This window comes from Neophocaena asiaeorientalis, unplaced genomic scaffold (assembly GCF_003031525.2).
Source record: "Neophocaena asiaeorientalis asiaeorientalis breed wild unplaced genomic scaffold, Neophocaena_asiaeorientalis_V1.1 scaffold40, whole genome shotgun sequence".
In the NCBI taxonomy this organism is placed as follows: domain Eukaryota; kingdom Metazoa; phylum Chordata; class Mammalia; order Artiodactyla; family Phocoenidae; genus Neophocaena; species Neophocaena asiaeorientalis.
Genome location: NW_020185335.1, coordinates 15,496,164 through 15,523,690, shown reverse-complemented (window position 1 = coordinate 15,523,690; position 27,527 = coordinate 15,496,164). Strand labels below are relative to the sequence as shown.

General features: G+C 54.9%; 1 protein-coding gene and 1 pseudogene across 5 annotated transcripts in view; both read left to right on the top strand.

The window, feature by feature from the left end:
• ANKRD11 (ankyrin repeat domain 11) overlaps positions 1-13,826 on the top strand; it is a 100,617-nt gene extending 86,791 nt beyond the window's left edge. For 4 of the 5 annotated variants that reach the window (XM_024735523.1, XM_024735527.1, XM_024735525.1 and 1 more), the window contains 6 exons: positions 134-281; positions 606-7,075; positions 9,095-9,193; positions 9,265-9,408; positions 10,760-10,852; positions 12,848-13,826. In XM_024735523.1, coding sequence (XP_024591291.1) covers positions 134-281; positions 606-7,075; positions 9,095-9,193; positions 9,265-9,408; positions 10,760-10,852; positions 12,848-13,033 — 7,140 coding nt within the window. In that variant the 3' untranslated portion in view covers positions 13,034-13,826. Of the gene's footprint in view, positions 1-133; positions 282-605; positions 7,076-9,094; positions 9,194-9,264; positions 9,409-10,759; positions 10,853-11,027; positions 11,194-12,847 lie in introns of all 5 variants that reach the window. The other variant, XM_024735526.1, reaches the window with a different exon arrangement.
• A 4,708-nt stretch (positions 13,827-18,534) lies between these two features.
• On the top strand, positions 18,535-20,475 carry LOC112393439 (40S ribosomal protein S6-like; annotated as a pseudogene).
• Positions 20,476-27,527: the final 7,052 nt, after the last annotated feature.

The following is a 27,527-nucleotide window of genomic DNA, read 5'->3' as shown; positions in this document are numbered from 1 at the left end:
CGGGCAGCGTGAACAGCCTCCACTCCTTGGCCTGGTCGTGCTCAGGCCCTGTGAAGGGGCCGCAGTTGGGCATCGGCGTGGTGGCCGCTCAGGGTTTCTCAGGGTCCCTGACGGGCCTCTCACTGCTCCGCAGGTGGTGAAGCTGCTGCTCCGGTATGGAGGGAACCCTCAGCAGAGCAACAGGAAGGGCGAGACGCCGCTCAAGGTGGCCAGCTCCCCGACCATGGTGAACCTGCTGCTGGGCAAGGGCACCTACACGTCCAGCGAGGAGAGCTCGGCCGGTCAGTGCTGCGGGGGCGCGGGCTGGGCAGGTGGCGTCACCGCGGTCAGCAGGGCTCTCCCGGCAGCCTCCTTGGATGCCTGCAGCTGACGGGAGCTTCTGGCCTGTGAGGAGTCCCCCCCTGAGCCGGGATGGGGGGCTTCCGTGCAGGGCCTCCAGCCCCGTGTCTGTGCAGACCTCTCTGTAGCCCCTCTGCCCAGGGCCAGCCTCAACCTGAACTAAGCCAGGTGACGCGCTTGTTGGGCGGGCGCCTTCCCCTCCCCTCCCCACGTGCCCGCAGCCCCTGCCCGAAGCACCTCTGACCTCCTCCCCCCTGTCCCCGCAGAGAGCTCCGAGGAGGAGGACGACGCCCCATCGTTCGCACCTTCCAGCTCAGTCGACGGCAATAACACGGACTCCGAGTTTGAGAAGGGTCTGAAGCACAAGACTAAGAATCCGGAGCCCCAGAAAACTGTGACCCCCGTCAAGGATGAGTATGAGTTCGACGAGGACGACGAGCAGGACAGAATCCCTCCCGTGGACGACAAACACCTGCTGAAAAAGGATTACAGGAAGGAGACGAAGTCAAATAGTTTCATTTCTATACCCAAAATGGAAGTGAAAAGTTACACTAAAAACAGCACGATCGCACCAAAGAAGGCGTCTCACCGCATCTTGTCGGACACGTCAGACGAGGAGGACGTCGGTGTCGCCGTGGGGACCGGGGAGAAGCTGAGACTCTCGGCTCACACGACGCTGCCTGGCAACAAGACACGGGAGCCTTCCAGCTGCAAGCAGCAGCAGGAGAGAACGAAAGTGAAGAAGAAGCGGAAGAAGGAAACCAAGGGCAAGGAAGTGCGGTTTGGGAAGAGGAGCGACAAGTTCTGCTCCTCCGAGTCCGAGAGCGAGTCTTCGGAGAGCGGCGAGGACGGTGGGGGCTCGGCGGGGAGCCCCGGCTGCCTCAAGGAGTCCCCGCTGGTGCTGAAGGACCCTGCCCTGTTCAGCTCCCTGTCCGCCTCCTCCACCTCGTCCCACGGCAGCTCCGCCCCCCAGAAGCATAACCCCAGCCACGCAGACCCGCACGCCAAGCACTGGCGGACAGACAACTGGAAAACCATCTCCTCTCCAGCCTGGTCCGAGGTCAGCTCCTTATCAGACTCCACGAGGACGAGACTGAGCAGCGAGTCTGATGGCTCCTCCGAGGGCTCCAGCGTGGAGTCACTGAAGCCGGTCAGGAAGAGGCAGGAGCACAGGAAGAGGGCCGGCCTGCAGGGCGCGCTGCCCGATAGGAAGAACTCCTTCCATCCTGGCGGGGACGGCGCCATCCCCAAGCTGGACAAGGAGGGCAAAGTCGTCAAGAAACACAAGACGAAACATAAACACAAAAGCAAGGAGAAGGGGCTGTGCTCCGTCAGCCAGGAGCTGAAGCTGAAGAGCTTCACCTACGAGTACGAGGACTCCAAGCAGAGGGCAGACAAGGCGATCCTCCTGGACGACGTGCCGGCTGAGGGCAAGCTGAAAGGCCTGAAACACGAGAGAGACCCCTGTAAGAAGGAGGAGAAGCTCAGCAAAATGAAGTCGGAGGAGAAGGAGTGGCTCTTCAAGGACGAGATGATCAAGGTCTCCAGAGAGGAGAAGTCGCTCAAGAGAATCAGGGAGCTGAACAAGGACGGGGGCAGGGCCTTCCGGGAGGAGAAGGACCGGTGCAGCAAAGCCGACAAGGAGAAGCTGCTGAAGGAAAAATCTCCAAAAGAGGAAAAGCTGAGGCTCTACAAGGAGGAAAGAAAGAAGAAGTCCAAAGACAGGCCCTCCAAGTTAGAGAAAAAGAATGACTTTAAAGAGGATAAAATTTCAAAAGAGAGGGAGAAGACCTTCAAAGAGGATAAAGAAAAACTCAAAAAAGTGTATAGGGAGGAGTCTGCTTTTGATGACTATTGTAACAAAAGTCAGTTTCTGGAGAACGAAGACACCAAGTTTAGTCTTTCTGATGACCAGGACCGGTGGTTCTCTGACCTGTCAGATTCATCCTTCGATTTCAAAGGGGAAGACAGCTGGGACTCTGCAGTGACAGACTACAGGGACATGAAGAGCGAGTCTGTGGCCAGGCTGATCCTGGAGACGGTGAAAGAGGACAGTAGGGAGAAGAGGCGGGAGAACAAGGCCCGGGAGAAGCGCACGGACAGGGACATCTTCTCTCGGAAGAAGGACAGGGACTGCCTGGAACGGGGCTCGGAGCGGAGGAGAGAGCACGCTGCCGACAGGCACAGGGCTGTGCCCGGCTACCTCTGTGAGAAGGACAGGAGGAGGCGGGAGTGTGCGGAAGGCGGCCGGGACAGGAAGGAGCCCCCCGAGGCCGCCAAGGAGCGGAGAGATGGCCGTGCAAAGCCCGAGGAGGCGCACAGGGAGGACCTGAAGGAGTGCGGCTGCGAGGGAGTCTTCAAGGACAGGCCCGACTGCGACTTCGGGAAGAGCCTGGAGCCCTGGGAGAGGCACCACCCGGCGAGAGAGAAGGAGAGGAAGGAGAGGCTAAAGCTGGAGAAGCACAAAGAGAAGTCCAGTGACAAGGACAGAAACGAAAGACTGATGCTTGAGAAGTGTCAGAAGGACAAAGAACTTGATAAGTGTTTCAAAGAGAAAAAGGACGCCAAGGAAAAGCATAAAGACGTGCACAGCAAAGACAAAGAGAGAAAAGCATCTCTCGACCAAGGTAAAGACAAACGGGAGAAGACTTTCCCCGGAATTCTCTCCGAGGACTTCTCTGAAAAAAAAGATGAAAAGAAGGGTAAAGAGAAAAGCTGGTACATTGCAGACATATTCACTGATGAAAGCGAAGATGAAAGAGATGACTACGCGGCGAGCGGATTCAAAGTCGGGGAGGCCGGCGAGGGGCGGGGGGATGGCCCCCCCGAGAGGGAGGACGGGCGGGAGCCGCACCCCCCCGACAGGCACCGGAAGCACTCGGCCGACAGGCAGCATGCGGAGAAGCAGAAAGACAAAGAAATCAGAGAGAAGAAGAAGGAGAAGGGCGCCACAGACGGGGGGAAGGACAAGAAAGAAAAAACCTTGGAAAAGCACAAAGAGAAGAAGGACAGAGAGTCCACGGAAAAATACAAGGACAGGAAGGACCGAGCGTCGGTGGACTCCACTCAGGACAAGAGGAACAAGCAGAGGCTCCCCGAGAAGGGGGAGAAGAGGCCCCCTGCGGAGGACAAGGCCAAGAGCAGGCACCGGGAGAGGCCGGACCGGGAGCAGGGCCGCGAGAGGAAGGCCAGCAAGGGCACCGACGCTGAGAAGAGCCTGCTGGAGCGGCTGGAGGAGGCGGCGCTGCAGGACTCGCGCGAGGACTCCAATGACAAGGCCAGCGACGCGTCGTCGGACGGCTTCCCCGACCGCGGCCACGACCCGGGCCTCGGCGCCCTCCTGGAGGCGCCCTTCCCGGAGCCCCCGGAGGAGCGGGCGCGGGAGAGGGAGCGGCACCGGCACGCCTCGTCCTCCTCCAAGAAGAGCCATGACCGAGAGCGGGTCAGGAAGGACAAGCCCGAGAAGAAGGAGAAGAGCGACGACTGCAAGGACACGGGCGGCCGGAAGGACAGCGGCCAGTACGAGAAGGAGGTCCTGGAGGCCGACGCTTACGGCCTCTCCTACGGCGGCATCAAGGCCGACGCAGAGGACGAGTTAGAGAAAACCATCGAGTTGTTTTCTACCGAAAAGAAGGAGAAAAATGATCCTGAAAGAGAACCTCCCAAGAAGGTAGAGAAGGAACTGAGGCCTTACGGCTCTAGCACCGTGAGCCTCCTGAAGGAGAAGAGGCGGCGGGAGAAGCACCGGGAGCGGTGGCGGGACGAGAAGGAGCGGCACCGGGACCGGCATGGGGACGGGCCCCCGCGGCACCACCGGGAGGAGCTCAAGCCCGCGGCCAGGGACAAGGACAACCCTCCCGCCTCCTTCCGAGACAAGCCCAAGGACGAGGGCGGGAAGCTTGGCGAGGCCAAGCTGAAGGAGAAGGTCAAGGAGAATCTGGAGAAGGACAAGGGCGACCCCGTAAAGCTGAGCAACGGGAACGACAAGCTCCTCCCGGTCAGAGACCCTGGTAAGAAAGACGTCCGGCCGCGGGAGAAGCTCCTGGGCGACGGGGACCTGATGATGACGAGCTTCGAGCGGATGCTCTCCCAGAAGGACCTGGAGATCGAGGAGCGCCACAAACGGCACAAGGAGAGGATGAAGCAGATGGAGAAGCTGCGCCACCGGTCTGGTGACCCCAAGCTCAAGGACAAGGCCAGGCCCGCCGAGGACGGGCGGAAGAAGGGCCTGGACGGCCCGCCGAAGAAGCCGCTGGGCCCGGACCCTGCCCCGAAGGACAGGAAGCTCAAGGAGTCAGCCCCTGCCGCCCCTGCTGCTGAGAACAAGCCCCACCCGGGACCCGCGGTGGACCCCCGAGACTGGCTGGCAGGCCCCCACATGAAAGAGGTCTTGCCCGCTTCCCCCAGGCCGGACCACGGCCGGCCCACCGGGGTCCCCACCCCCGCCTCAGTGGTGTCCTGCCCCAGCTACGAGGAGGCCATGCACACGCCCCGGACCCCGTCCTGCAGCGCCGACGACTACCCCGACCTCATGTTCGACTGCGCAGACCCCCAGCCCGTGTCCAGCACGTCCGCCAGCGCCTGCTCGCCCTCCTTCCTCGACAGGTTCTCCGTGGCCGCCAGCGGGACTTCAGAAACGCCGGGCCAGACGCCTGCGAGGCCGCTGTGCGCGAGCCTTTACCGCTCGGTGTCTGTGGACATCCGGAGGACCCCTGAGGAAGAGTTCGGGCTCGGGGACAAGCTGTTCAGACAGCAGAGTGCCCCTGCGGCGCCCAGCTACAGCTCGCCGGGGCAGCACCCGGAGGACAAGGCCCTGGGGCCCCCCGCACCCACCGGGAAGTTCGCCTGCCTGTCTCCGGGGTATTACTCCCCGGACTATGGCATCCCCTCCCCCAAAGCGGACGCCTTGCACTGCCCGCCTGCGGCCGCAGCCAACATCACCCCCTCCCCAGAGGGCGCCTTCTCCGGCTTACCGACCAAGTCCCCCCCTTCACACAGAGACGAGCTCTTGGCCCCGTCCATGGAGGGGGCCCTTCCCCCTGACCTTGGCATTCCCCTGGATGCCACGGAGGACCAGCAGGCCACCGCGGCCATCATCCCCCCGGAGCCCAGCTTCCTGGAGCCCCTGGACGAGGGCCCTTTCAGCACCGTCATCACAGAGGAGCCGGTCGAGTGGGCGCACCCCGCCACCGTGGAGCAGGGCCTCCCCTCTGGCCTCATCGGGGGCACCCCCGAAAACCCCGCCAGCTGGCCCGTGGGGTCGGACCTCCTGCTGAAGTCCCCACAGAGATTCCCGGAGTCCCCGAAACATTTCTGCCCTGCCGAGTCTCTCCACCCGGAGCCCCCTTACCCAGTGTCACCCGTCTCATACCCTCTGTCGGTCCCCGAGCCGGGACTGGAAGTCAAGGACGAGGCCGGGGAAGCAGTCCCGGCCGCGGTCTCTGCTTCAGAAGAGCCAGCCGCGTTCGCCCCTCCCTCCAGGCTGGAGTCCTTCTTCAGTAACTGCAAGTCCCTTCCGGAAGCGCCCCCCGACGCGCCCCCCGAGCCTGCGTGTGTGACGGCCGTGGCTCACGTGGAGGCCCTGGGTCCCCTGGAGAATAACTTCCTGGAAAGTGGTCACAACCTGTCTGCCCTCGGCCAGGTGGAGCCGGTGCCCTGGCCCGGTGCCTTCCCCGCCACCGAGGATGACCTCGACCTGGGGCCTTTCTCGCTGCCGGAGCTTCCTCTCCAGACGAAGGATGTTTCCGATGTCGAAGCAGAGCCTGTGGAAGAGAGTCCTCTCGTTCCTCTGGACAACACCCCCGCGCTCCCGAGCGGCGGGGATGTCTCTGTGGCAGCTGCCGAGGAACAGCTGGTGCTGCCTGCTGACCAGGTGGCCGCCCGGCTCACAACCGAGCCTGCGCCTGAGCCCCCAGAGGAGCCGAAGCCAGTCGCGCTGCCCGAGGCCACAGTGGAGGCCGGGGCCGGGCCGGAGGGGAGGGCCCCCGAGGACTCCGACCCTGGCTCTGGGCCCACGCCGGCCCCCTCAGAGCAGCATCCACCGGGGAGTGGGGACGAGCAGGCCGAGGGCCCAGACCCCTCGGCCACGCCCCACAGTGCTCCCGACGCCCCCGGGGACGGCTCGGCCCAGGCCCGCGCAGCGGATGGGGCCGGCCCCCAGGACAGTGCCGGGCTCGAGGGGCCTCCGGACGGCGTCCAGCCTGAAGCCCCCGAACCGGAACCCAAACCGACAGCCGAAGCCCCAAAGGCGCCCAAGGTGGAGGAGATCCCCCAGCGCATGACCAGGACCCGGGCCCAGATGCTGGCCAACCAGCAGAAGCAGAGCTCGCCGCCCACCGAGAAGGAGGCTGCGGCCGCGCCCACCCCCAGGGCCAAGGGCCGCGGCTCTGAGGATGACGACCCCCAGGCCCAGCACCCGCGCAAACGCCGCTTCCAGCGCTCCAGCCAGCAGCTGGCCCAGCAGATGCACACGTCCACGCGTCAGACGCGGGAGGTGATCCAGCAGACGCTGGCTGCCATCGTGGACGCCATCAAGCTGGACGACATCGAGCCTTACCACAGCGACAGGTCCAACCCGTACTTCGAGTACCTGCAGATCAGGAAGAAGATTGAGGAGAAGCGCAAGATCCTCTGCTACATCAGCCCGCAGGCGCCCCAGTGCTACGCCGAGTACGTCACCTACACCGGCTCCTACCTCTTGGACGGCAAGCCACTCAGCAAGCTGCACATCCCCGTGGTGAGTGCCTGCCCGGGCGGGGGGCGCCCCCCAGGCCCAGGACCCGCTGCGCTGTCTTCCCCGTCATTCCCCGTCTGCCCCATGGCGGCTCCCACCCAGTCCGCGTGCTTGGACCTCGGCTGACCCAGGCTCCACCCACGTGGGGCACGCCTGGCCCCCTCTCTGGTTCAGTGCCCCCTCCATCCCCTTCAGCAGCCCGAGGGCTCCCCAGACTCCAACCCTGGCCCCCAGCGGCCCCACGGTGCCAACCCAAGGCCAGAGCCCAGACCTTTTCCTCTAGAGGCCTGAGGGCACCTCTCCTGCCTCCTCAGAGCAGGTCCTTCCTTGGGTTTCCGGGCTTCCCCACCTGCCCAGTCAGGCCCACGCCCCGCCTCTCGGCCGTCTGTTCGCGTGCCCCCTCCCCTGAGTGGTTCGCCCCACGTCTGTGCAGACGTGACCTGTCCGAGCCCCGCCGCGCACACCCCACCCCCTCTTCACGCCCAGACGCAGGCCGTTGGCAGGTCCTGCCACACGAAGGAAGCCACGCGGGGAGCGCGCATCCTCCACGTGCTGCTGCCCCGCCCGTCCCACCCCCCAGGCAGCAGGCACAGGCGTCGCGGCCAGTAAAGCTGATCTCAGCCACCTGTGTTCAGTGGTAGCCAGAGCCGCCCCGGCCCCCAGGCTTTTCGGCTTGTTCTGTCTCTCGGGCCTGGGAGAAGCCCCCGTAACGGTCGTCGGTGCTGCACGGGATGCGTCGTGCGCTCAGACCTCGGCCTGCGCCGCCTGTTCCCAGGCAGGAAGTGGGGCCGAGAGGGGGAGCCCGCGGTACTGGATGCAGGGGAACCTGGCCTGGGATCCCTGGTCAGTGAGACTTCGCTGCTGTTTGGTTTCAGTAACTAAAATTTAGACAAACAGCACCGTGGCCCCCTAGAACATTTGGAAACCAGAGAGAAAGCCGTGCTCCTGCCTCCCCCTGGACCCCCGCCACCCGAGTTCACCCCGCAGCAGCCTGTGTGTCTCCTGGAGCTCAACCCTTTCTAGCGGCGGGCTCCGGTTCACAGCCTGTCGCCCCGCAGCCAGGCCCAGGCTGTTGGGGGTGAGGGCAGGCCGAGGCCTCATTCCCACACCCTCTGGAGCCGGGGAGGGTGAAATGGAGGTGACCTCACACCCACGACAGCCCCAAACAAGACCCCTATACAGAGACCACCGCAGGCGCCCAAGAGGCAAGGGGAGGCCAGCGCCCTGGGCCCCCGGGGCGTGATGGGCAGGACGTGCAGCCAAAGAGACCCGGCTGGGTGGCTTCATCTCGGGTTTTGAGAAGTTTGGACCGAGAAGTTGGAAGAGAGCATGTACCTTGAGCTTGGGCCTCGAGTCCAGCCCCTCAGAGGGTCTTGTCTGTGGCGGCCAGTGTACCGTGGGCATGATTCCTCCCCTCCAGCCCGAGGTTGTGGCCACATGAGCCACCGCACCCTACTTGGCCTCGGCCACCAGGGAGGGGCTCCTCGGCAGTCCCGTGCTTCCTGGCCCCACGAGAGGCTCCAGCCCGTATCTGGTGCTGTTGTGACACGCTTCCTGTGTGTTTTGGAAGCACCGGCTTCTTCTCCTGGGAGAAGCGCCCTCCTGGGTTCAGGGGTGGCCCCGGCGAGCCCTCTCCTTCGCTGACGCCCTGGGAAGAGGGGCGGGCCCAGTTGTCCTGTTCGTGTGGCTTCTGGGCAGCTGTGTCCCAGTGGGTCTCAGGGTGCGTGAGGACACCCTGCCCCTCCTCCATCCCCTCTTGGCTGCGCAAGGGCCGAGGTGCAGATGCCCTCTGTTCTTGGCTTCCCTCGCCTCCCCCATCCCTGCCGCTCCCTCCCCGGCCACCCTCCTCCCAGCCACACGCGGCGGGGGGACGGGCTCTCGCTCACCGACTCTTGGGGACAGGCATTCCCCCAGCGCGTCCGCGTCTTCATGGGACCGTGGTCTCCGGGCTGACTCCTGCAAGTGGGGCGGCGGGGGTGATTCACGGCCCCCGCTGACCCCCGTCTCCCCCTGTGACCGCAGATCGCGCCCCCTCCCTCCCTGGCGGAGCCCCTGAAGGAGCTGTTCAAGCAGCAGGAGGCCGTGCGTGGGAAGCTGCGCCTGCAGCACAGCATCGAGCGGGTAAGCGGGCAGCCGCGGGCCCAGGGCGCCCGGCCCGGGTGGCTCTCAGCTCACCAGCCCCTCTCTTCCAGGAGAAGCTGATCGTCTCCTGCGAACAGGAGATCCTGCGGGTTCACTGCCGGGCGGCGAGGACCATCGCGAACCAGGCGGTGCCATTCAGCGCCTGCACCATGCTGCTGGACTCGGAGGTGTACAACATGCCGCTGGAGAGCCAGGTGGGCGTCCGGGTGAGAGGGCCTGCGGGGGGCTGGAGCGGCGCTGGGGTCACGGGCCCCCGGAGACTCACGTGCGGTCTGCCCGCGCAGCGGCCGGAGCTGCTGCACCAGGGCTTCCTCACCGAAGGCCCCAGAGAGGCTGTCACGCTGGGGACCACAGAGCTGCTGCCCCTGACGGGCACGCGGGCCCAGGGCGCGCCCAGCAGTTGGACACACGGTGTGCCTCGTCTGTCCACCAGAGTCCAGCCCGCCTCCCTCCGCCCCCAGGGCTGTGTTTGTCCCATGAGGTCACACCCTTCCCCAGCCGACCGCTGTGCTGTCCCTGTGGTACCTGTGCTCCTGAGGGCCCCACCCGTCGGCTGACACACTGGCTGACACACTGGAGATCTAAAATGTGCAGAAAGCAAGTCGATTCCCGTCCTCCCTGATGTTCTCTCCTCCCCCGCAGCCACTGTGACTCTCAGCCCAGAGCGTGTCATTCTGGGCCAGGCCTCGGTGCTGAGTTCCCTCCTGACGGAGGCCCCTAGTGACCCCAGGCCCCCAGGTGGATCACACAGACCCCTGGGTGTCTGAGCAGCATTCCCAGGTTGGCCGCATGGTGACGTACGGTGGTTCAGTTAAACCTGATTTCTTTCTAGTGCATTGAAGAGTCCTCACACGTAACCTTTAAGGATACCTCTTTAAGTTTCTACTTGAACGTACTACGCACAGCAACGAATTTTCCCTAAAGCAAAAACATTTGTCCACAAAGTATTTTAGGGATTGGGTGGAAGCTTTGCTTTTTTTGATATTTGCATCTGAAAGAAAAAAAAAAGAATCTGCTCACCTTTAAGGGATTGCTGGGTTTCCTCTGAATGTCAAGGAGACGACAGACAGGACTCTCAGGCTGCAGCCTCCTCTCCTCAAGCCCCTTTGTAGTGGGGCCTGGGCTTTCCCCAGGCAGGTGGTTGCGTGTGGCTGGGCGAGAGAGAGACTTTCCCGCCCCGAGACCCGGGAGGCCCTGCAAACCCAGCCGGCAAGAGCCTGTGGGGACCTACTGCTCCCAAGGCTGCCCTGCCTGTAAACCACAGTCCACCGTGGGCGGCCTGCAGCCACCCCAGGCCTCGCAGACGTCCTGTCAAAGGAGAAGTCACTGCCGCTTTTTACCCTCGCCAGCTCGCCCTGGGGCCTCCCCAGGAGACGGAGGGGAGCCTGAAGGCGCCGCCGGGGTCCCGAGTCACCACTGGGCAGCTCCCCCCACGGGCGGCGTGGAGAGCTGGTGGGGGAGGGAGCCCTTGACCGGGGGACCCGGGGCTTGGCGTGCCAGGCCCACCCCTCCCGGATGCCCACACGTGCTTCACTCTCCCGCCAGGGTGATGAGAACAAGTCAGTGCGGGACCGGTTCAACGCCCGCCAGTTCATCTCCTGGCTGCAGGACGTGGACGACAAGTATGACCGCATGAAGGTGAGCCCCGGCCCCGGCGGCGGCGGCGGCGGGGCCAGGGCTCTTCTGGGCGGGGGCGGCAGGGCCGTGTTCGGAGGAGGCAGCTTCAGACTCGCTCTGAGCCCAGCTGGCAGTGAGGGAGCCGAGGCCTCCCCGCCCCCATGTTGCCTCTTAGAGTGTCTTCCCTCCTGTCCAGGTGTGCGGGGAGCAGCTCCTGTCACCAGCTTGCGGTCAGACCTCTGTGGGACCCCACCTTGAGCCCTCCTCAAAGGTCACAGCATCCACCCATCACCCCTGCCCCTGGCTGTGCTGACCAGTGCAGCGGGCAGAGGATGGGGGGGGAGATAGAGAGAGATTAGCAAGTAAGAAGCAAGTCCTTGTCTGCAGGTGCGAGGGTTGCACCCGGGGTCCCCCGTGAACACTGACCGGCAGTGACGTGCCCGTTACAGAATTAACACCTAGAAGCCGGCACCACCGGGAAGCCCCAGGAGGCAGGGCCCGCTGCGTGGAGCTGATGGAGGCGTGACCCAGGCTCCCGCGCTGGGCTGCCAGCCTCACCCCTTGCCTCAGTGACCCTGCCTCCGGCACTGCGGCAGCGCACCCAGAGGGGCGGCCAGGAGGCCAGAGGCCAGAGCAGAGAGGAACCAGCCTACAGGGCGTTCAGGCCCAGCTGAGGCCGGGTCCAGGCCGTGTTTCTAACAAGCTGCAAAGGTGACCGTTCGGGGGTCCCACGGTCACTCCTCCCACCACCAGCCAGCCTGAAGGGAGCTGCACGGGAAACTTACGAGAGAGAAAAAATTTCTGACCAAAGTAAAGTTAGATTCGGTACATTACAAAGACAATGTTAAGTCTCATTTCCTTAACGTGCCAAGAACTTACAAACCAATAAGAAAAATAGATGATGGATAGAAAAAGGAATTGGTGAAGTACGGAGAGTGCAGGGGCACGAAACGGCCACCCGCGTGGCCACTGGTCTCAGAGCACAGGGTGGACGAGGTCCTATTCGGGAGACAGGCTGCCCACCCTCAGTTCCTGCAGCCCTGGGACAACTCTCCGGACATGCTGGTCATGTTTCAGGGGTTTAGCCCAACAAACAAACAAACAATTTCATTTTAGTAACTGAAAACTCAGGGGTACGTACGATTCTAGTCAAGAACGCTTTAAATTAGGTGAAAGCAGCTGGACTCCTGAGGGTGTCTGAGCTGTCACGCCTTTTGTTCAAGCCTCCCTGAGGATGACAAGCGGCCCAGGCATGCCGAGGAGGACACGGCTGGCCGCTGGGGCATGTGGGGCTCGTTTCCAGAACACTTTTTTTAACTGAACTATTTTAAGCAAATCAGAAGTTGTGACACCTGGCCCTGCATGCTTGTGTGCACGTCGAAGAAAGTAAGGTGGTCTTCCTGCACACTGTCCCCCGCTCACTGTCCCCACGGAGGCTGGCCTTCCGCCTGCTGTGCCCTGTCACCCGCCTTGCACCCCAAACGCCGCCCCCACGTGCTGTGGTGACCCAGGCACCGTCATTCTTTCAGTTTCAACATTCTCCCTTCTCAACATGAAATACAGAGTACGCCTTTAGTAGGATAACTGTTACCTTACTTAGTACCCGCTTAAGAGTAAACACGTGAACGTTAATTTCTAAAAACTAACCAAGTGCATTTCTGAAAGGCACAATTTCCACTGTGAGTGCAAATGAAGCCAATGTCACCAACCATAAATAAGATAAATGGAAAATGAAAACAGAAGAGCAAAGGAAGCTATTATGAGTTCTGACTAGAGGCTGTGCTGAAACCCCCAGGGTGGGGGCACAGAGCAGGGACGATGGACACACCCCCGTGTGGTCAGCAAGGCCACTCACCGCGCAGGACGAGACCCAGACGCAAGAGGTCGTCCTGAGGCCAGAGCGCGAACGGGTCCCCCGCCCCGACCTCCCGGGAGGCGCTGCGGCAGGGGGAATGGGTGCGGGGGGCGGCCGGGGTCTTGCCTCCCCTCCCCTCACCTGCTGCGTTTCCCGCGTAGACGTGTCTCCTGATGCGGCAGCAGCACGAGGCCGCGGCCCTCAACGCCGTGCAGAGGATGGAGTGGCAGCTGAAGGTGCAGGAGCTGGACCCCGCCGGGCACAAGTCCCTGTGTGTGAACGAGGTGCCGTCCTTCTACGTGCCCATGGTCGACGTCAACGACGACTTCGTGCTCCTTCCGGCCTGACGCGGCGGGACAGCTGCCCGGGTCACAGGCGAGCCCCCCAGTCCGCCGCCGAGTCCGGGCGGCGGAAGGAGACCACGTCCCCGGTGGGGACGTCCAGGGAGAAGCCCGCGCTGGGCCCCTGGTGCGCGGCTCTCTCACACCCGCCGCCGCGGGAGGACGCAGAGCCGGGGACGCGGGCACGGACACGGACACGGCAGCCTCAGGCTCTTTTCCGGCGGCCGCACAGGCATCTCAGGAGCTGCAGGATGGAGAGCGTTTTTTTAAATTCCTTGTTTCATTTCTGATCGACTAAAGAGAATAAAAGTTAAGGCGTCCACCCCTCACCAACAGCGGCCTCCGGGTCAGAGGGTGGGGAGAGCTTCGGGCCGGCAGCCGTCCTGTCGCCACGAAGCTGCCGACGGTGCCAGCCCGAGATCTGGGCTGGGACGCTGGGCCGGGTGAGGGCCTGGCTGCGCCGCCCGCCCGCCCGCCTCACAGGGACACGCAGGCAGGACTCCGGGTTGTGTTTTTAATGGAGTCAAATCCACGTGGTTTGTATATTTTTTCCTTTAATCTTGGGCATTTTGTTTCTCTTTCTGAGAACATAACTTGAAACACTACAGAGCCAATAATCATATAAAAAGTGTACCTGTAAACGCTGTACAGTTTTATACACGTTCACAATGTACTTTTGCTGCCTTCTAGATAATTTATTTTGCAACACGTTACTGCACAGTTGTAAATAACTTATGTACTGTAACATCACTTCAGTTATGTGTAAAGAAATAAATAAATTAATTAAATGCTCTTTGTACACGACAGCCCCCTCAGGAGGGTGGACGTGGCTGTGAGGGAAGGGTTCCCGCCCTGGAAATCCCACCGTCTTCCACTTTTTTTCCTACCAAATGAGTAGCTTATAATTTTGAAACAAATACACTCACCCCCGGCTTTCCTGCCCTCCTCTCAACGGACGACTGGGGCTGCTGGCCGGGACGGCACGGGTTACCCAGAGGCTCTTTCCCGGGGCCCATCAGAGCGGGCAGGACACGGGCGGGGCGTGTGCTGGGGCAGCAGGTCCCCTGGGTGGCACGGCTGTGGAGGGACCGCTGTCTCCCGACTCCCCGTGGGGCTGCCACGTGGGAGTCCCCACCCGGGATGCGTGTTCCGCCTGAAACCCAGCTCGCGGGGCCGGAGTCGGAGATCTGAGCCCAGCGTGACCTGGGGTCTGTGCTCCTCTCTGAGGGGGGCGCGCACAGGGCCGGGCCGGGGGCCCCTTCTGAGCAGAGGCATCCGTCCTGCCTGGTCCATCCACAATTCCCGTCCAACGGCTGGCTCGAGCTGGAGGGCAAGGGGTGGAGGCTGCAGGGCCAGGCAGGGCGTCAGGGGTGGCCCTGGCCCTCGCTGGAGTCCTCGGGCACCTCGCTCCCTCCCCCGTGCTTCCCGTACCTGGCCCAGGCGGGAGCTGCAGACGTGACCCCACTTGGGAGTGAGAACCCAGCCCCGTGCCAGCAGCATGCCTCACAGAGCAGCCCTGACGGTGCCCCGGACCGGCTGGAGGTGGTCTCCTCTTTCTGGGCTGCCTGGCCCGACCCAAGCTCTCGGTTTCTGCCTCAGAGACGCCCCGACTCTGCATTGCCCTTTGTGCACATCCCTGCCCCCCACCGCCCTGGCCGGTCCCACCTCCAGTGACCCCGGGGCGGGGCCAGAGCCTTCACTGCCCAGCGTCTTTCTAAACAGCATGAATTAGGTCGCACCTGTTCGTCTGGCACATCCTGGCGTCAGCAACTTCAGGCCCCCCCCGCAGAGACCCTGCACTCAGAGAGGTCCCACCCGTGGTAGGTGCTGGTCCTGCTGCAGCAAGCGTGTCTGGAGGTGTACCCCACGCTCTGGCGCGTCTACACCACAATGATGTTGTGACATCATGACCTCCCTTTCCTGGCTCTCCGTGGGACTTCCTGCCGTGAGAGACAATGGCACAGATGCTCTCGTCAGGTGGCTGTGCAGTGGTGGGCCCCAGAGAACAAAAAGGGATTCGTATCCAGGATATAAATAGAGAGCCCGTAAAACTCGACTGCAAAAAAAAAAAATTCAAAAATGGGCAAAGGACTTCAATAGTCCTTTCCCCAAAGAAGATACACAAATGGTCGACAGGCTCGTGAACAAACGCTCAACATCACTAATCACTCGGGAAATGCAGATGAGAACCACGGTGAGATACCCCCCGACACTCATTAGGATGGCTGCTGACAACAACAGAAAACAGCAAGCACTTGGTGAGGGTGTGGAGAATGTGGAACCCCGTGCACTGTCGGTGGGAATGTAAAAGGGTACAGCCACTACGGAGAACAGTATGGAGGTTCATCGAGTATACTTACCATGTGATCTGGCAATCTCCCTTCTGGGTGCATACCCAAAGGAATTGAAACCAGGGTCTCAAAGACATACTTGTACGCCCACGTTCATCGCAGCACTGTTCACAACGGCTACAACATGGAACAAACCCAGCTATCCACTGACAGATGAATGGATAAAGAAAAGGTGGCGTATATACCTGATACATACTGATAGATGCTAGAGCATGGATGAACCTTAAGGACGTTATGCTAAATGAAATAAGACAAATACTGTACAGTTAGTTCCACTTATAGGAGGTACTGTGAGTAGTCAAAATCAGAGAGACAGAAAATATAACGGTGGTCACCTGGGGTGGGGGGGGTGGAATGGGTGCTGAAATTACGGCCTCGGAGGCCAGACCTGGGGAGAAAACTTGGGTTGATTGTGTGGAGACAGCCTGGGTGGTAGGGCTGCAATCCGGTGCAGCTGAGGGTGTACGCAGAGGAAGCCTGGGTTGCCTTGGAGGCCGGGCACCGTTGTTTGGGGGGTGCCTGAGAGGGGGAGCGGGACCTGCAATCGTGGCCTTTTCCCCTGCGTGTGTGATCGCCAACTGCACGGGCTCCAGGAGGCGTCGTGAGCCACCTCCACTCCCGTCGCATACTCCCGGGGTGTGCCTAAGCTGCCGCCACCGTCGAGAAACCCAGGACTGGTCGCCAGCCGCCACATCTGCACACCCCTAGCAAGGGGATTAACCGCCAGCACACACTGAGGAAAGAGCTGACAGGCATCCACGCTAAAAGCAGCCCTGGTACCAGATACGTTAAACCCACGAGAGCTACACAGGGATGCCCCCACGTGTCAACAGCCCTCCAAAACCACAGCTGAAAATTGTCTCTCCTAAACGCACAGAGTAAGAGAAATAAGAAGAGGAACCGCTCCAGTTAAAAGACCAAGAGAATGCTGCTGCAAGAAGCAACAACACAGACCGCTTCACTCCAACAGACACTGAGTTCAAAAAGGAAAGTAAGGAATTAAGAAAGGCCATCGGGGACTTCCCTGGTGGCGCAGTGGTTAAGAATCCGCCTGCCAATGCAGGGGACACAGGTTCGAGCCCTGGTCCGGGAAGATCCCACATGCCACGGAGCAGCTAAGCCCGTGCACCACAACTACTGAGCCTGTGCTCTAGAGCCCTCGAGCCACAACTACTGAGCCCGCGTGCCACAACTGCTGAAGCCCATGCACCACAACTACTGAAGCTCGCGTGCCTAGAGCCCGTGCTCTGCAACAAGAGAAGCCACCACAGTGAGAAGCCTGCACGCCTCAACGAAGAGTAGCCCTCGCTCGCCGCAACTAGAGAAAGCCCACGCGCAGGAACAAAGACCCAATGTAGCCATAAATAAATACTTTCTTTTTTAAAAAAAAAGAAAGGCTATCGACAGAAATGCAGAGTACTATAAAAAAGAAACAAACTCTGAAGGGTACCAAAAAAATTAGAAAACTCATTTGCAGAGACAAAAGCTGAGCTAAAGGCAATGAACAGCAGAATTAATAATGCAGAAGAATGAATAAGTGAAGGTAGACCAATGGAAATGAGGAAATGACCCAATCAGAAAAGCAGAAAGCCAAATGAAAAAAAAAGCAATATAAGAGGCCTATGGGAGAATATAAAGTGTGCCAATCAAAACATAATAGGGATTCCAGAATGGAAAGAAAGAGAAAAGGCTACCACAAATGTATCTGAAGAAATGACGGCTGAAAACTTTCCAAATCTAAAGAAGGAAACATATCCAGGTAGAGGAAGCACAGGGGGTCCCAAACCAGGTAAACCCACACAAACCTACAGCAAGACATACTATAATAAAAATGGCAAAAGTTGGGCTTCCCTGGTGGCACAGTGGTTGAGAATCCGCCTGCCAATGCAGCAGACACGGGTTCGAGCCCTGGTCTGGGAGGATTCCACATGCCGCGGAGCAGCTCGGCCCGTGAGCCACAATTACTGAGCATGCGTGTCTAGAGCCTGTGCTCCGCAACAAGAGAGGCCGCGATAGTGAGAGGCCCATGCACCGCGATGAAGAGTGGCCCCCGCTTACCACAACTAGAGAGAAACCCTCGCACAGAAACGAAGATCCAACACAGCAAAAGTAAATAAATTAATTAATAAACTCCTACCCCCAACATCTTCAAAAAAAAAAAATGGCAAAAGTTAAAGATTAAGAGAGGATTCTAAAGGCAGCAAGAGAAAAACAAAGAGTTAGTGACAAGGGAACCCCCATTAGGCTATCAGCTGATTTCTCTACAGAAACGCTGCGGGCCAGAAGGGAGTGGCAAGACAGTCAAAGTCCTGGAAGGGAAAAATCTGCAACCTAGGACATTCTACCCAGCAAGATTATCATTTAGAATAAAGGAGAGAGAAAGAATTTCTCAGACAAGCAAACACTAAAAGAATACTAAACCTATCCTAAAGGAAATACTGAAAGGTCTTCTCTAAGTAGAACAGAACTAAGAATCTACAGGAAAGAGAAAAATCACAATTGGAAAATAAATCACTTAAATAAGCCAGTACACACATTTTTTAAAAATCAAAAAATTTCTGTGAAACTGAATAACCAGAATGAACAGCAAAAGGGTGAACATGAAGATGTAAAAAGGGACGTCAAAATCATACAATGTGGGGGAAGGAGAGTAAGAAAATGTAGACTATTTTTCATTTCCTAGAATGTGTTTGAGCCTATATGACTACCAGTCTAGGGCAAGCAGATATAGGAAGGGGTTAACATACTTGAAAACCAGGGCAACCACCAAAAACATACAATAGACTCACAAAAACCAAAAAGAAGAGGACATAAGTATAATTCAAGAGAAAATCATCGGGGAATTCCCTGGCAGTCCAGTGCCTTAGGACTCTGAGCTCTCACTGCCAAGGGCCCGGGTTCAGTCCCTGGTAGGGGAACTAAGATCCCTCAAGCCGCATGGACAAAAAAAAATCATCAAACCACAAAAGGAGAAACAAAAAGTTGTCAATAATTACCTTAAAATGTCAATGGACTAAAAGCTCCAATCAAAAGACACAGAGTGGCAGATTGGATTAAAAAAAAAAAGAGCCTACAGTATGCTGCCTACAGGAGACCCACTTTAGGGCAAAGGACACACACAGAGTGAAAGTGAGGGGATGGAAAAGGATATTTCATGCAAACAAATGACAAGAAAGTGGGGGTCGCAATACTCATATCAGACAAAATAGACTTCAAAACAAAAGCCATAAAGGAAGATAAAGAAGGACGCTATATACTAATAAAGGATGAACACAAGGAGAGGCTATTACACTCGTCAACATATATGCTCCTTATATAGGAGCACTCAAATATGTAAAACAAATATCAGACATAAAGACAGAAACTGACAGGAATACAATAATAGTACTGAGGCCCCACTCAGGGCCTCTAGACAGAGAATCAGTGAGGCAAGAGAGATCCCCAATGATAAAACAGAACAGTAAGACTTAACTGACATTACACCCAAAACAACCAGAATACACATTCCTTTCAGGGCACATGGAACATTATACAGGACTGACCACATACGAGGGCACAAAATAAGCCTCAACAAATTTCAGAGTACAGAAATTATATCAAGCATCTTCTCTGACCACAATGGCATGCAACTAGCAATTAACCACAGAGGAAGAAATGAGAGCTCTTTCACGTGGTGCCTTGCATGCAGCCGGCCACTTAAGGATGAAGCTGAAGATTTCTTTCCTGGCCACTGGCTGCCAGAAACTCATTGAAGTGGATGATGAATGAAACCGTCGTACCTTTTATGAGAATCCTATGGCCAAAGAAGTTGCTGCTGACACTCTGGGTGAAGCACGGAAGGGTTACGTGGTCCGAATCAGTGGTGGGCATGACAAACAGCGTTTCCCCATAAAGCAGGGTGTCTTAACCTGTGGCCGCGAACACCTGCTACTGAATAAGGGACATTCCTGTTACAGACCAAGGAGAACTGGAGAAAGAATTCACAAATCTGTATGGGGTTGCACTGTGGATGCCAATCTGAGTGGTCTCAGTTTGGTCTCCGTAAAAAAAACGGAGAAAAATATTACCGGACTCACTGATACTACCGTGCCTCGTCGCCTGGGGCCCAAAGGGGAAAAGCAGAGGGGCTTCCCCGGTGGCGCAGTGGTTAAGAATCCGCCTGCCTGGGGCTTCCCCGGTGGCGCAGTGGTTAAGAATCCGCCTGCCTGGGGCTTCCCTGGTGGCGCAGTGGTTGGGAACCTGCCTACCAATGCAGGGGATGCGGGTTCGTGCCCCAGTCTGGGAGGATCCCACATGCAGCAGAGCGGCTGGGCCTGTGAGCCATGGCCGCTGAGCCTGCGCGTCCAGAGCCTGTGCTCCACAATGGGAGAGGCCACAACAGTGAGAGGCCCGCGTACCACAAAAAAAAAAAAAAAAGAATCCACCTGCCAACGCTTGGGACACAGGTTCGAGCCCTGGGCCAGGAGGATCCCACATGCCTTGGAGCAACTAAGCCCACGAGCCACAACTACTGAGCCCGCGTACCTAGAGCCTGCGAGCCACAACTACTGAGCCCACGTGCTGCAACTACTGAAGCCCACACACCTAGACCCCGTGCTCCACAACAAGAGAAGCCACCTCAATGAGAAGCCCACGCACCACAACAAAGAGTAGCCCCCACTCGCCACAACTAGAGAAAGCCCGCACGCAGCAACGAAGACCCAGCGCAGCCAAAAAATAAAAAATCAATCAATAAAAAAAGCTAGCAGAATCCACAAACTTTTCAGTCTCTCCAAAGAAGATGATGTCCACCAGTATGTTGTGAGAAACCCCTAAACAAAGGTAAGAAATCTAGGACCAAAGCACACAAGATTCAGTGTCTTTTTACTCCATGTGTTCTGCAACACAAATGTCAGTGTATTGCTCTGAAGAAACGGCATTCTCGGAAAACTAAGGCACAGGCTCTGCAGAATGCGCTGAGCTCTTCGGCAAGAGAATGAAGAAGGCCAAAGGAAAATGCCGGGAACAGACTGTCAAGAGATGGAGGCTGTCCTCTCTCAGAGCTCCTACCTCAGAGTCCAGTCAAAAATGAGATGTTCCGACTTCCCTGGTGGCGCAGTGGTTCAGAATCCGCCTGCCAACGCGGGGGACACGGGTTCGAGCCCTGGTCCGGGAAGATCCCACATGCCGCGGAGCAACTAAGCCCGTGCGCCACAACTACTGAGCCTGCGCTCTAGAGCCCGCGAGCCACAACCACTGAGCCCACGTGCCACAACTACTGAGCCCACGTGCCACAGCTACCAAGCCTGCACTCTAGAGCCCGTGCGCCACAACTACTGAGCCCACGTGCCATAACTACTGAAGCCCGCATGCCTAGAGCCTGTGCTCTGCAACGAGAAGCCACCGCAATGAGAAGCCCGTGCACTGCAACAAAGAGTAGCCCCTGCTCGTCACAACTAGAGGAAGCCTGTGCACAGCAATGAAGACCCAGTGCAGCCAAAAATAAAGTAAATAAATAAATTTTTTTAAAAAATGAGATGTTCTAGGAGTTCACTGGTGGCGCAGTGGTAAAGAATCTGCCTTCCAGTGCAGGGGATGTGGGTTCAATCTCTGGTCGGGGAACTAAGATCTCACATGCCACAGAGCAACTAAGCCCACACAGCACAGCTACTGAGCCTGCGCGTCCCGGAGCCCATGCGCCACGACTAGAGAGCCCGTGTGCCACTAGAGAGAAGCCCGTGCGCTGCAACAAAGATCCCGTGTGCCACAACCGAGACCTGATGCAGCCAAATAAATAAAATAAAAATTTAAAACAAGAAATAAAACTGAGAAAATATTCATTATCTAACATGAAATTAACCAAATTTTTAAAAAAATGAGATGTTCTAACAAATAAGATCAGACATTAGAAAAAAAGAAATGGGAAAAAAACGATAACAACACGCTACTCAAAAACAAATGGGTTAATGATGAAATCAAAGAGGAAATTTAAAAATACCTTGAAAAAATGAAAATACAACCATACAAAAATAAAAAAAAAAAAGGAAAACAGAACCATCCAAAGCTATGGGATGCAGCAAAAGCAGTTGTTACAGGGAAGTTCATAACAGTACAGGCCTTCCTCTAAAAACAAGAAAAACCTCAAACAACCTAACCTACCACTTAAAAGAATTAGGAAAAGAAGAACAAAGGAAACCGAAATTCAGCAGAAGGAAGGAAACGGTAAAGATCAGAGAAGAAAGAAATAAAACAGAGATTAAAAAAATAGAAACAAATCAATAAAACTAAGAGTTGGTTCTTTGGAAGGATAAACACGATGGACAAACCTCTGGCCAGGATCACCAAAAAGAAAAGAGAGAGAACCCAAATAAAATAAGAAATGAAAAAGGAAACGTAACAACTGATGCCACAGAAATATAAAAAAGTGTAAGGGAAACTACTATGAACAAGGGTATGCCAACAAATTCAACAACCTAGAAGAAACTGGCAAGTTCCTAGAAACATACAGCCCACCGAAACTGTGTCAGGAAGAAGTAGATAATTTGAACAGACTGAGCACTAGAAGTGAAACAGAACCTGTAATTTAAAACAACTCCCTACAAACACAAGTCCAGGACCAGATGGCCCCACAGGTGAATTCCACCAAACATACAGAAAAGAACTTCCACCGACCCTTCTACAACTCTTGCCAAAAAAATGGAAGAGGAGGGAACACTCCCAAAGACATGCTATGAAGCCACCATCACCCTGGTAACAAAACCAGACAAAGACACCACCAAAAAAGAAAGTTACAGGCCAGTATCTCTGAAGAATATAGATGCAAAAATTCTCAAAATATTAGCAAACCGAATCCAACAACACATAAAAAAGATCATACACCATGACCAAGTGTGATTCATCGCAAGTTCACAAGGATGGTTCAACGTATGGAAATCACTGCGGTACACCACATAAGCAAAAACCACATGGTCATCTCGACAGATGCAGAAAAAAGCATTTAACAAGAGTCAGGGAAGGAGGGGAAGATGGGGGAAGAGTAAGACGCGGAGATCACCTTCCTCCTCACGGATACACCAGAATACATCTACACGTGGAACTCCTACAGAACACCTACTGAACGCTGGCAGAAGACCTCAGACCTCCCAAAAGGCAAGAAACTCCCCACGTACCTGGGTAGGGCAAAAGAAAAAAGAAAAAACAGAGACAAAAGGATAGGGACGGGCCCTGCACCAGTGGGAGGGAGCCGTGAAGGAGGAAAGGTTTCCACACACTAGGAGCCCCTTCGCGGGTGGAGACTGCGGGAGGCGGAGCGGGGAAGCTTCGGAGCCACGGAGGAGAGCACAGCAACAGGGGTGCAGGGGGCAAAGCGGAGAGACTCCCCGCACAGAGGATTGGTGCCGACCACACTCACCAGCCCGAGAGGCTCGTCTGCTCACCCGCCGGGGCGGGCGGGGCTGGGAGCTGAGGCTCGGGCTTCGGTCGGAGTGCAGGGAGAGGACTGGGGTTGGCGGCGTGAACACAGCCTGCAGGGAGTTAGTGCACCACGGCTAGCCGGGAGGGAGTCTGGGGAAAAGTTTGGACCTGCCGAAGAGGCAAGAGACTTTTTCTTCCCTCTTTATTTCCTGGTGTGCGAGGAGAGGGGTTTAAGAGCGCTGCTTAAAGGAGCTCCAGAGATGGGCGCAAGTCACGGCTAACAGCGTGGACCCCAGAGACGGGCAGGAGACGCTAAGGCTGCTGCTGCCGCCACCAAGAAGCCTGTGTGCGAGCACAGGTCACTGTCCACACCCCTCCCGGGGAGCCTGTGCAGCCCGCCACCGCCAGGGTCCCAGGATCCAGGGACAACTTCCCCGGGAGAACGCACGGTGCGCCTCAGGCTGGTGCAACGTCAGGCCGGCCTCTGCCGCAAAGTCACGCAGGCCTCTGCCGCCGCAGGCTCGACCTGCACTCCGTGCCCCTCCCTCCCCCCGGCCTTTTTTTTTTTTCTTAATAATTATTTTTAAATTTAATAACTTTATTATATTTTACTTTATTTTATTGTACTCTATCTTCTTTCTTTCTTTCTTTTTTCCTTCCTTCCCCCCTTCCTTCCCTCCTCCCACTGTCCGTCCCTCCCTCCTTTCTTTCTTTCCTTCTTTTCCTTCCTTCCTTCCTTCCTTCCTTCCTTCCTTTCTTTCTACTTCTACCAATTCTTTCTCTCTATCTATATGGGAACATATGTATATGTATAACTGATTCACTTTGTTATAAAGCAGAAACTAACACACCATTATAAAGCAATTATACCCCAATAAAGATGTTAAAAAAACAAACAAAAAAACCAAGATTCAAATCCATTCATGATAAAAATTCTTACCAAAGTGGGTATAGAGGGATCATATCTCAATATAATCAAAGCTATTTATGACAAACCCATAGCCAACATAATACTCAATGGTGAAAAGCTGAAAGCCCTCTCGCTAAAAATCTGGAACAAAAACAAGGATGCCCAGTCTCACCTCTTCTATTTAACATAGGATTGGAGTCCTAGCCACAGCCGTAAGACAAGAAAAGAAATAAAATGTAAACTAATTGGAAGGGAAGAGGTAAAATTGCCATTATATGCAGATATGACACTACATATAGAAAACCCTAAAGACTCCACACAAAAGCTACTAGAACTGATAAACGAATTCAGCAAGGTAGCAAGATGCAACATTAACACACAGAAATGGGTCACATTTCTGTACAGCCATGAAATATCAGAAAGGGAATGAAATATCAGAAAGGGAATGTAAATAAACAATACCTTTTCTTTTTTTTGCCTGCACCACCTGGCATGCAGGATCTTAGTTCCCCAGCAAGGGATTGAACCCATGCCCCCTTCAGTGGAAGCATGGAGTCATAACCACTGGGCTGCCAGGGAAGTCCAACAATACCTTTTAAAACTGCACCCCCCAAAATAAAATACTTAGGAATAATCCTGACCAAGGAGGTGAAAGACTTATACACTGAAAACTATAAAACATTAATAAAGGAAATTGAAGCTGATTCAAAAAATGTAAAGATATCCCATGCTCTTGGATTGGAAGAATTATATTGTTAAAATGGCCATTCTATCCAAAGCAATCTACAGATTTAATGTGATCCCTATCAAATTACCCATAACATTTTTCACAGAACTAGAATGAGTAATTCTAAAATTCATACGGAACCATGAAAGACCCAGAATTGCCAAAGCAATCCTGAAGAAAAGGAACAAAGCAAGAGCCATATCCCTCCCAGACTTCAGACAATATTACAAAGCTACAGTAATCAAAACAGCATGGTACTGGCACAAAAATAGACATATGGATCAATGGAACAGAATAGAGACCCCAGAAATAAACCCACACATCTATGGTCAATTAATCTTCAACAAAGAAGGCAAGAATATACAATGGGAAAAAGGCTCTTCAGCACATGGTGCAGAGAAAGTTGGACAGCTGCACGCAAATCAGTGAAATCAGAACACACCCTCACACCATGCACAAATATAAACTCAAAATGGCTTAAAGACTTAAACAAAAGACATGACACCATAAAACTCCTAGAAGAGATCACAGGCAAAACATTCTCTGACATAAATCGTACTATTGTTTTCTTAGGTCAATCTCCCAAGGCAATAGAAATAAAAACAAAAATAAACAAATGAGACCTAATCAAACTTAAAAGCTTTTGCACAGCAAAGAAAACGATAAACAAAGTGAAAACACAACCTACGGAGTGGGAGAAAATATGCGCACATGATGCAATCGACAAGGGCTTAATTTCTAAAAGTTACAAACAGTTCATACAACTCAACAACAACAACAAAAAACAAACCACCCAATCACAAAAATGGGCAGAAGACCTAAATAGACATTTCTCCAAAGAAGAAATACAGATGGCCAACAAACACATGAAAAGATGCTCAACATTGCTAATGGTTAGAGAAACGCAAATCAAAACTACAATGAGGTACCACCTCACACCGGTCAGAACGGCCATCATTAAAACGTCTACAATAACACATGCTGGAGAGGGTGTGAGGAAAAGGGAACCCCCCTGCACTGTTGGTGGGAATGTAAGTTGGTGCAGCCACTGTGGAAAACAGTATGGAGGGTCCTCACAAAACTAAAAATAGAGTTGCCACAGGATCCAGCAATCCCACTCCTGGGCATATGTCCAGAGAAAACTATAATTTGAAAATATACATGCACCCCAACGTTCACTGCAGCACTGGTTACAAGAGCCAAGACACAGAAACAACCAAAAGGTCCACCGGCAGATGAACAGAAAAGAAGATGTGGTACATGTACACAATGGAATACTACTCAGCCATAAAGAGGATGAAATAATGCCATCTGCATCAACATGGATGCAACTACAGATTATCATATGAAGTGAAGTAGGTCAGAAAGAGAAAGACAAAAACCATATGTTATCACTTATATGTGGTATCTAAAATATGACACAAGTGAACCTTTCTATGAAACAGAAACAGACTCAAGGATATAGAGAACAGACTGGTGTTTGCCAAGGGGGAAGGGCTGGGGGAGGGATGGAGTGGGAGGTTGTAGTGAGCAGATGTAAGCTTCTATATACAGAATGGATAAACAATAAGGTCCTACTGTACAGCACAGAGAACTACATTCAATATCCTTTGATAAACCATAATGGAAAAGAATATATAAAAACAGAATATGTATGCGTATGTATAACTTAAACACTTTGCTGTACAGCAGTTATTAACACAACATTGTAAATCAACTAGACTTCAATTAAAATACATACACACATAAAGTGGAGAAAAAAAAAAAGGACGATCTGGGGAATAAAATGCCCATGAATACTCTTAAATGCTCTGACATACTTCTGGGGACACAGAAGTCCATGCACATGTGCAGCTCTGTGTGCGTGCGTAGGAAATAACTGAGAACATCCTATTTTCTCATTTTTGGTTAACCGTGAGGCCTTGTGGAAGCAGGAAGTAAAGGCCAAGGCAGAGCTGTAACCTGCTGGGACACTGAAGAGCCTCTGGGTAAAGGGTAGCTGACTTACTGGATCATGGTCTTTAAGGAAATCATTAGTTGAGTACCAAGCTAGGAGCACAGAGACTTCACAACCCACACACCACAGGGAGCCCAGACTTTACAGAATTAGTTCAGGAAAGTCACTGAGCATAGCAGCAACAGCAACGGCAGCAAGTCTGGGGAGTAGGAAACTGGTTTCTCCAGTCACCACATTATATTACGTACAATGTCTACTTTGGAGACTTCCCTGGTGGCGCAGTGGTTGAGAATCCGTCTGCCAACGCAGGGGACATGGGTTCGAGGCCTGGTCCAGGAGGAGCCCACATGCTGCGGAGCAACTAAGCCTGTGTTTCACAACTACTGAGCCTGCGCTCTAGAGCCTGTGAGCCACAACTACTGAGCCCACGTGCCACAACTACTGAAGCCCGCGCGCCTAGAGCCCGTGCTCCGCAACAAGAGAAGCCACCGCAATGAGAAGCCCGCACGCGGCAACGAACGGTAGTCCCCACTCGCTGCAACTAGAGAAAGCCCGCACGCAGCAATGAAGACCCAACGCAGACAACAATAAATAAATAAACAAACAAATAATAAATGTGTGTGTGTATGTATGTAAATTTATTATTTTTTTAAATCAACTAATAGGTATTATCTCTGAGTAGGCCCAGATGTTAAACGTACTAGATAAGTCAGTTTTCATAAATCATGTTCAAAGAACTAAATGAAATTATGTCTGAGGAATTAATATGACAGAATGGTTCTCACCAAATAGAGAATACCAGTAAAGAAAAAAATTATTTCAAAAAGAAAATGGAAATACCGTGGTTGAAAAGTACGTTAAATGAATTTGAGTGGGCAGAAGAACCAGCAAACTTGAAGATACGTCAATTGAGATTATCACATGTGAGGAACAGGGGGAAAAAAACGCATGAAGGAAAATGAACAGTTTCGGAGACCAGCAGGGTACGATCAAGGGCACCAATAACGCTTAAACGGAGTCCTAGATAGAAAGAGAGAAAGGGGAAGAAAGATGGTTAATTTCATGTCAGTTTGGCTAGGCCACAGTACACAGAATTTCAGTCAATTACTCTAGATGTTTCTGTGACGGTATTTTTTAGATGTGGTTAACATCTAAATCACTAG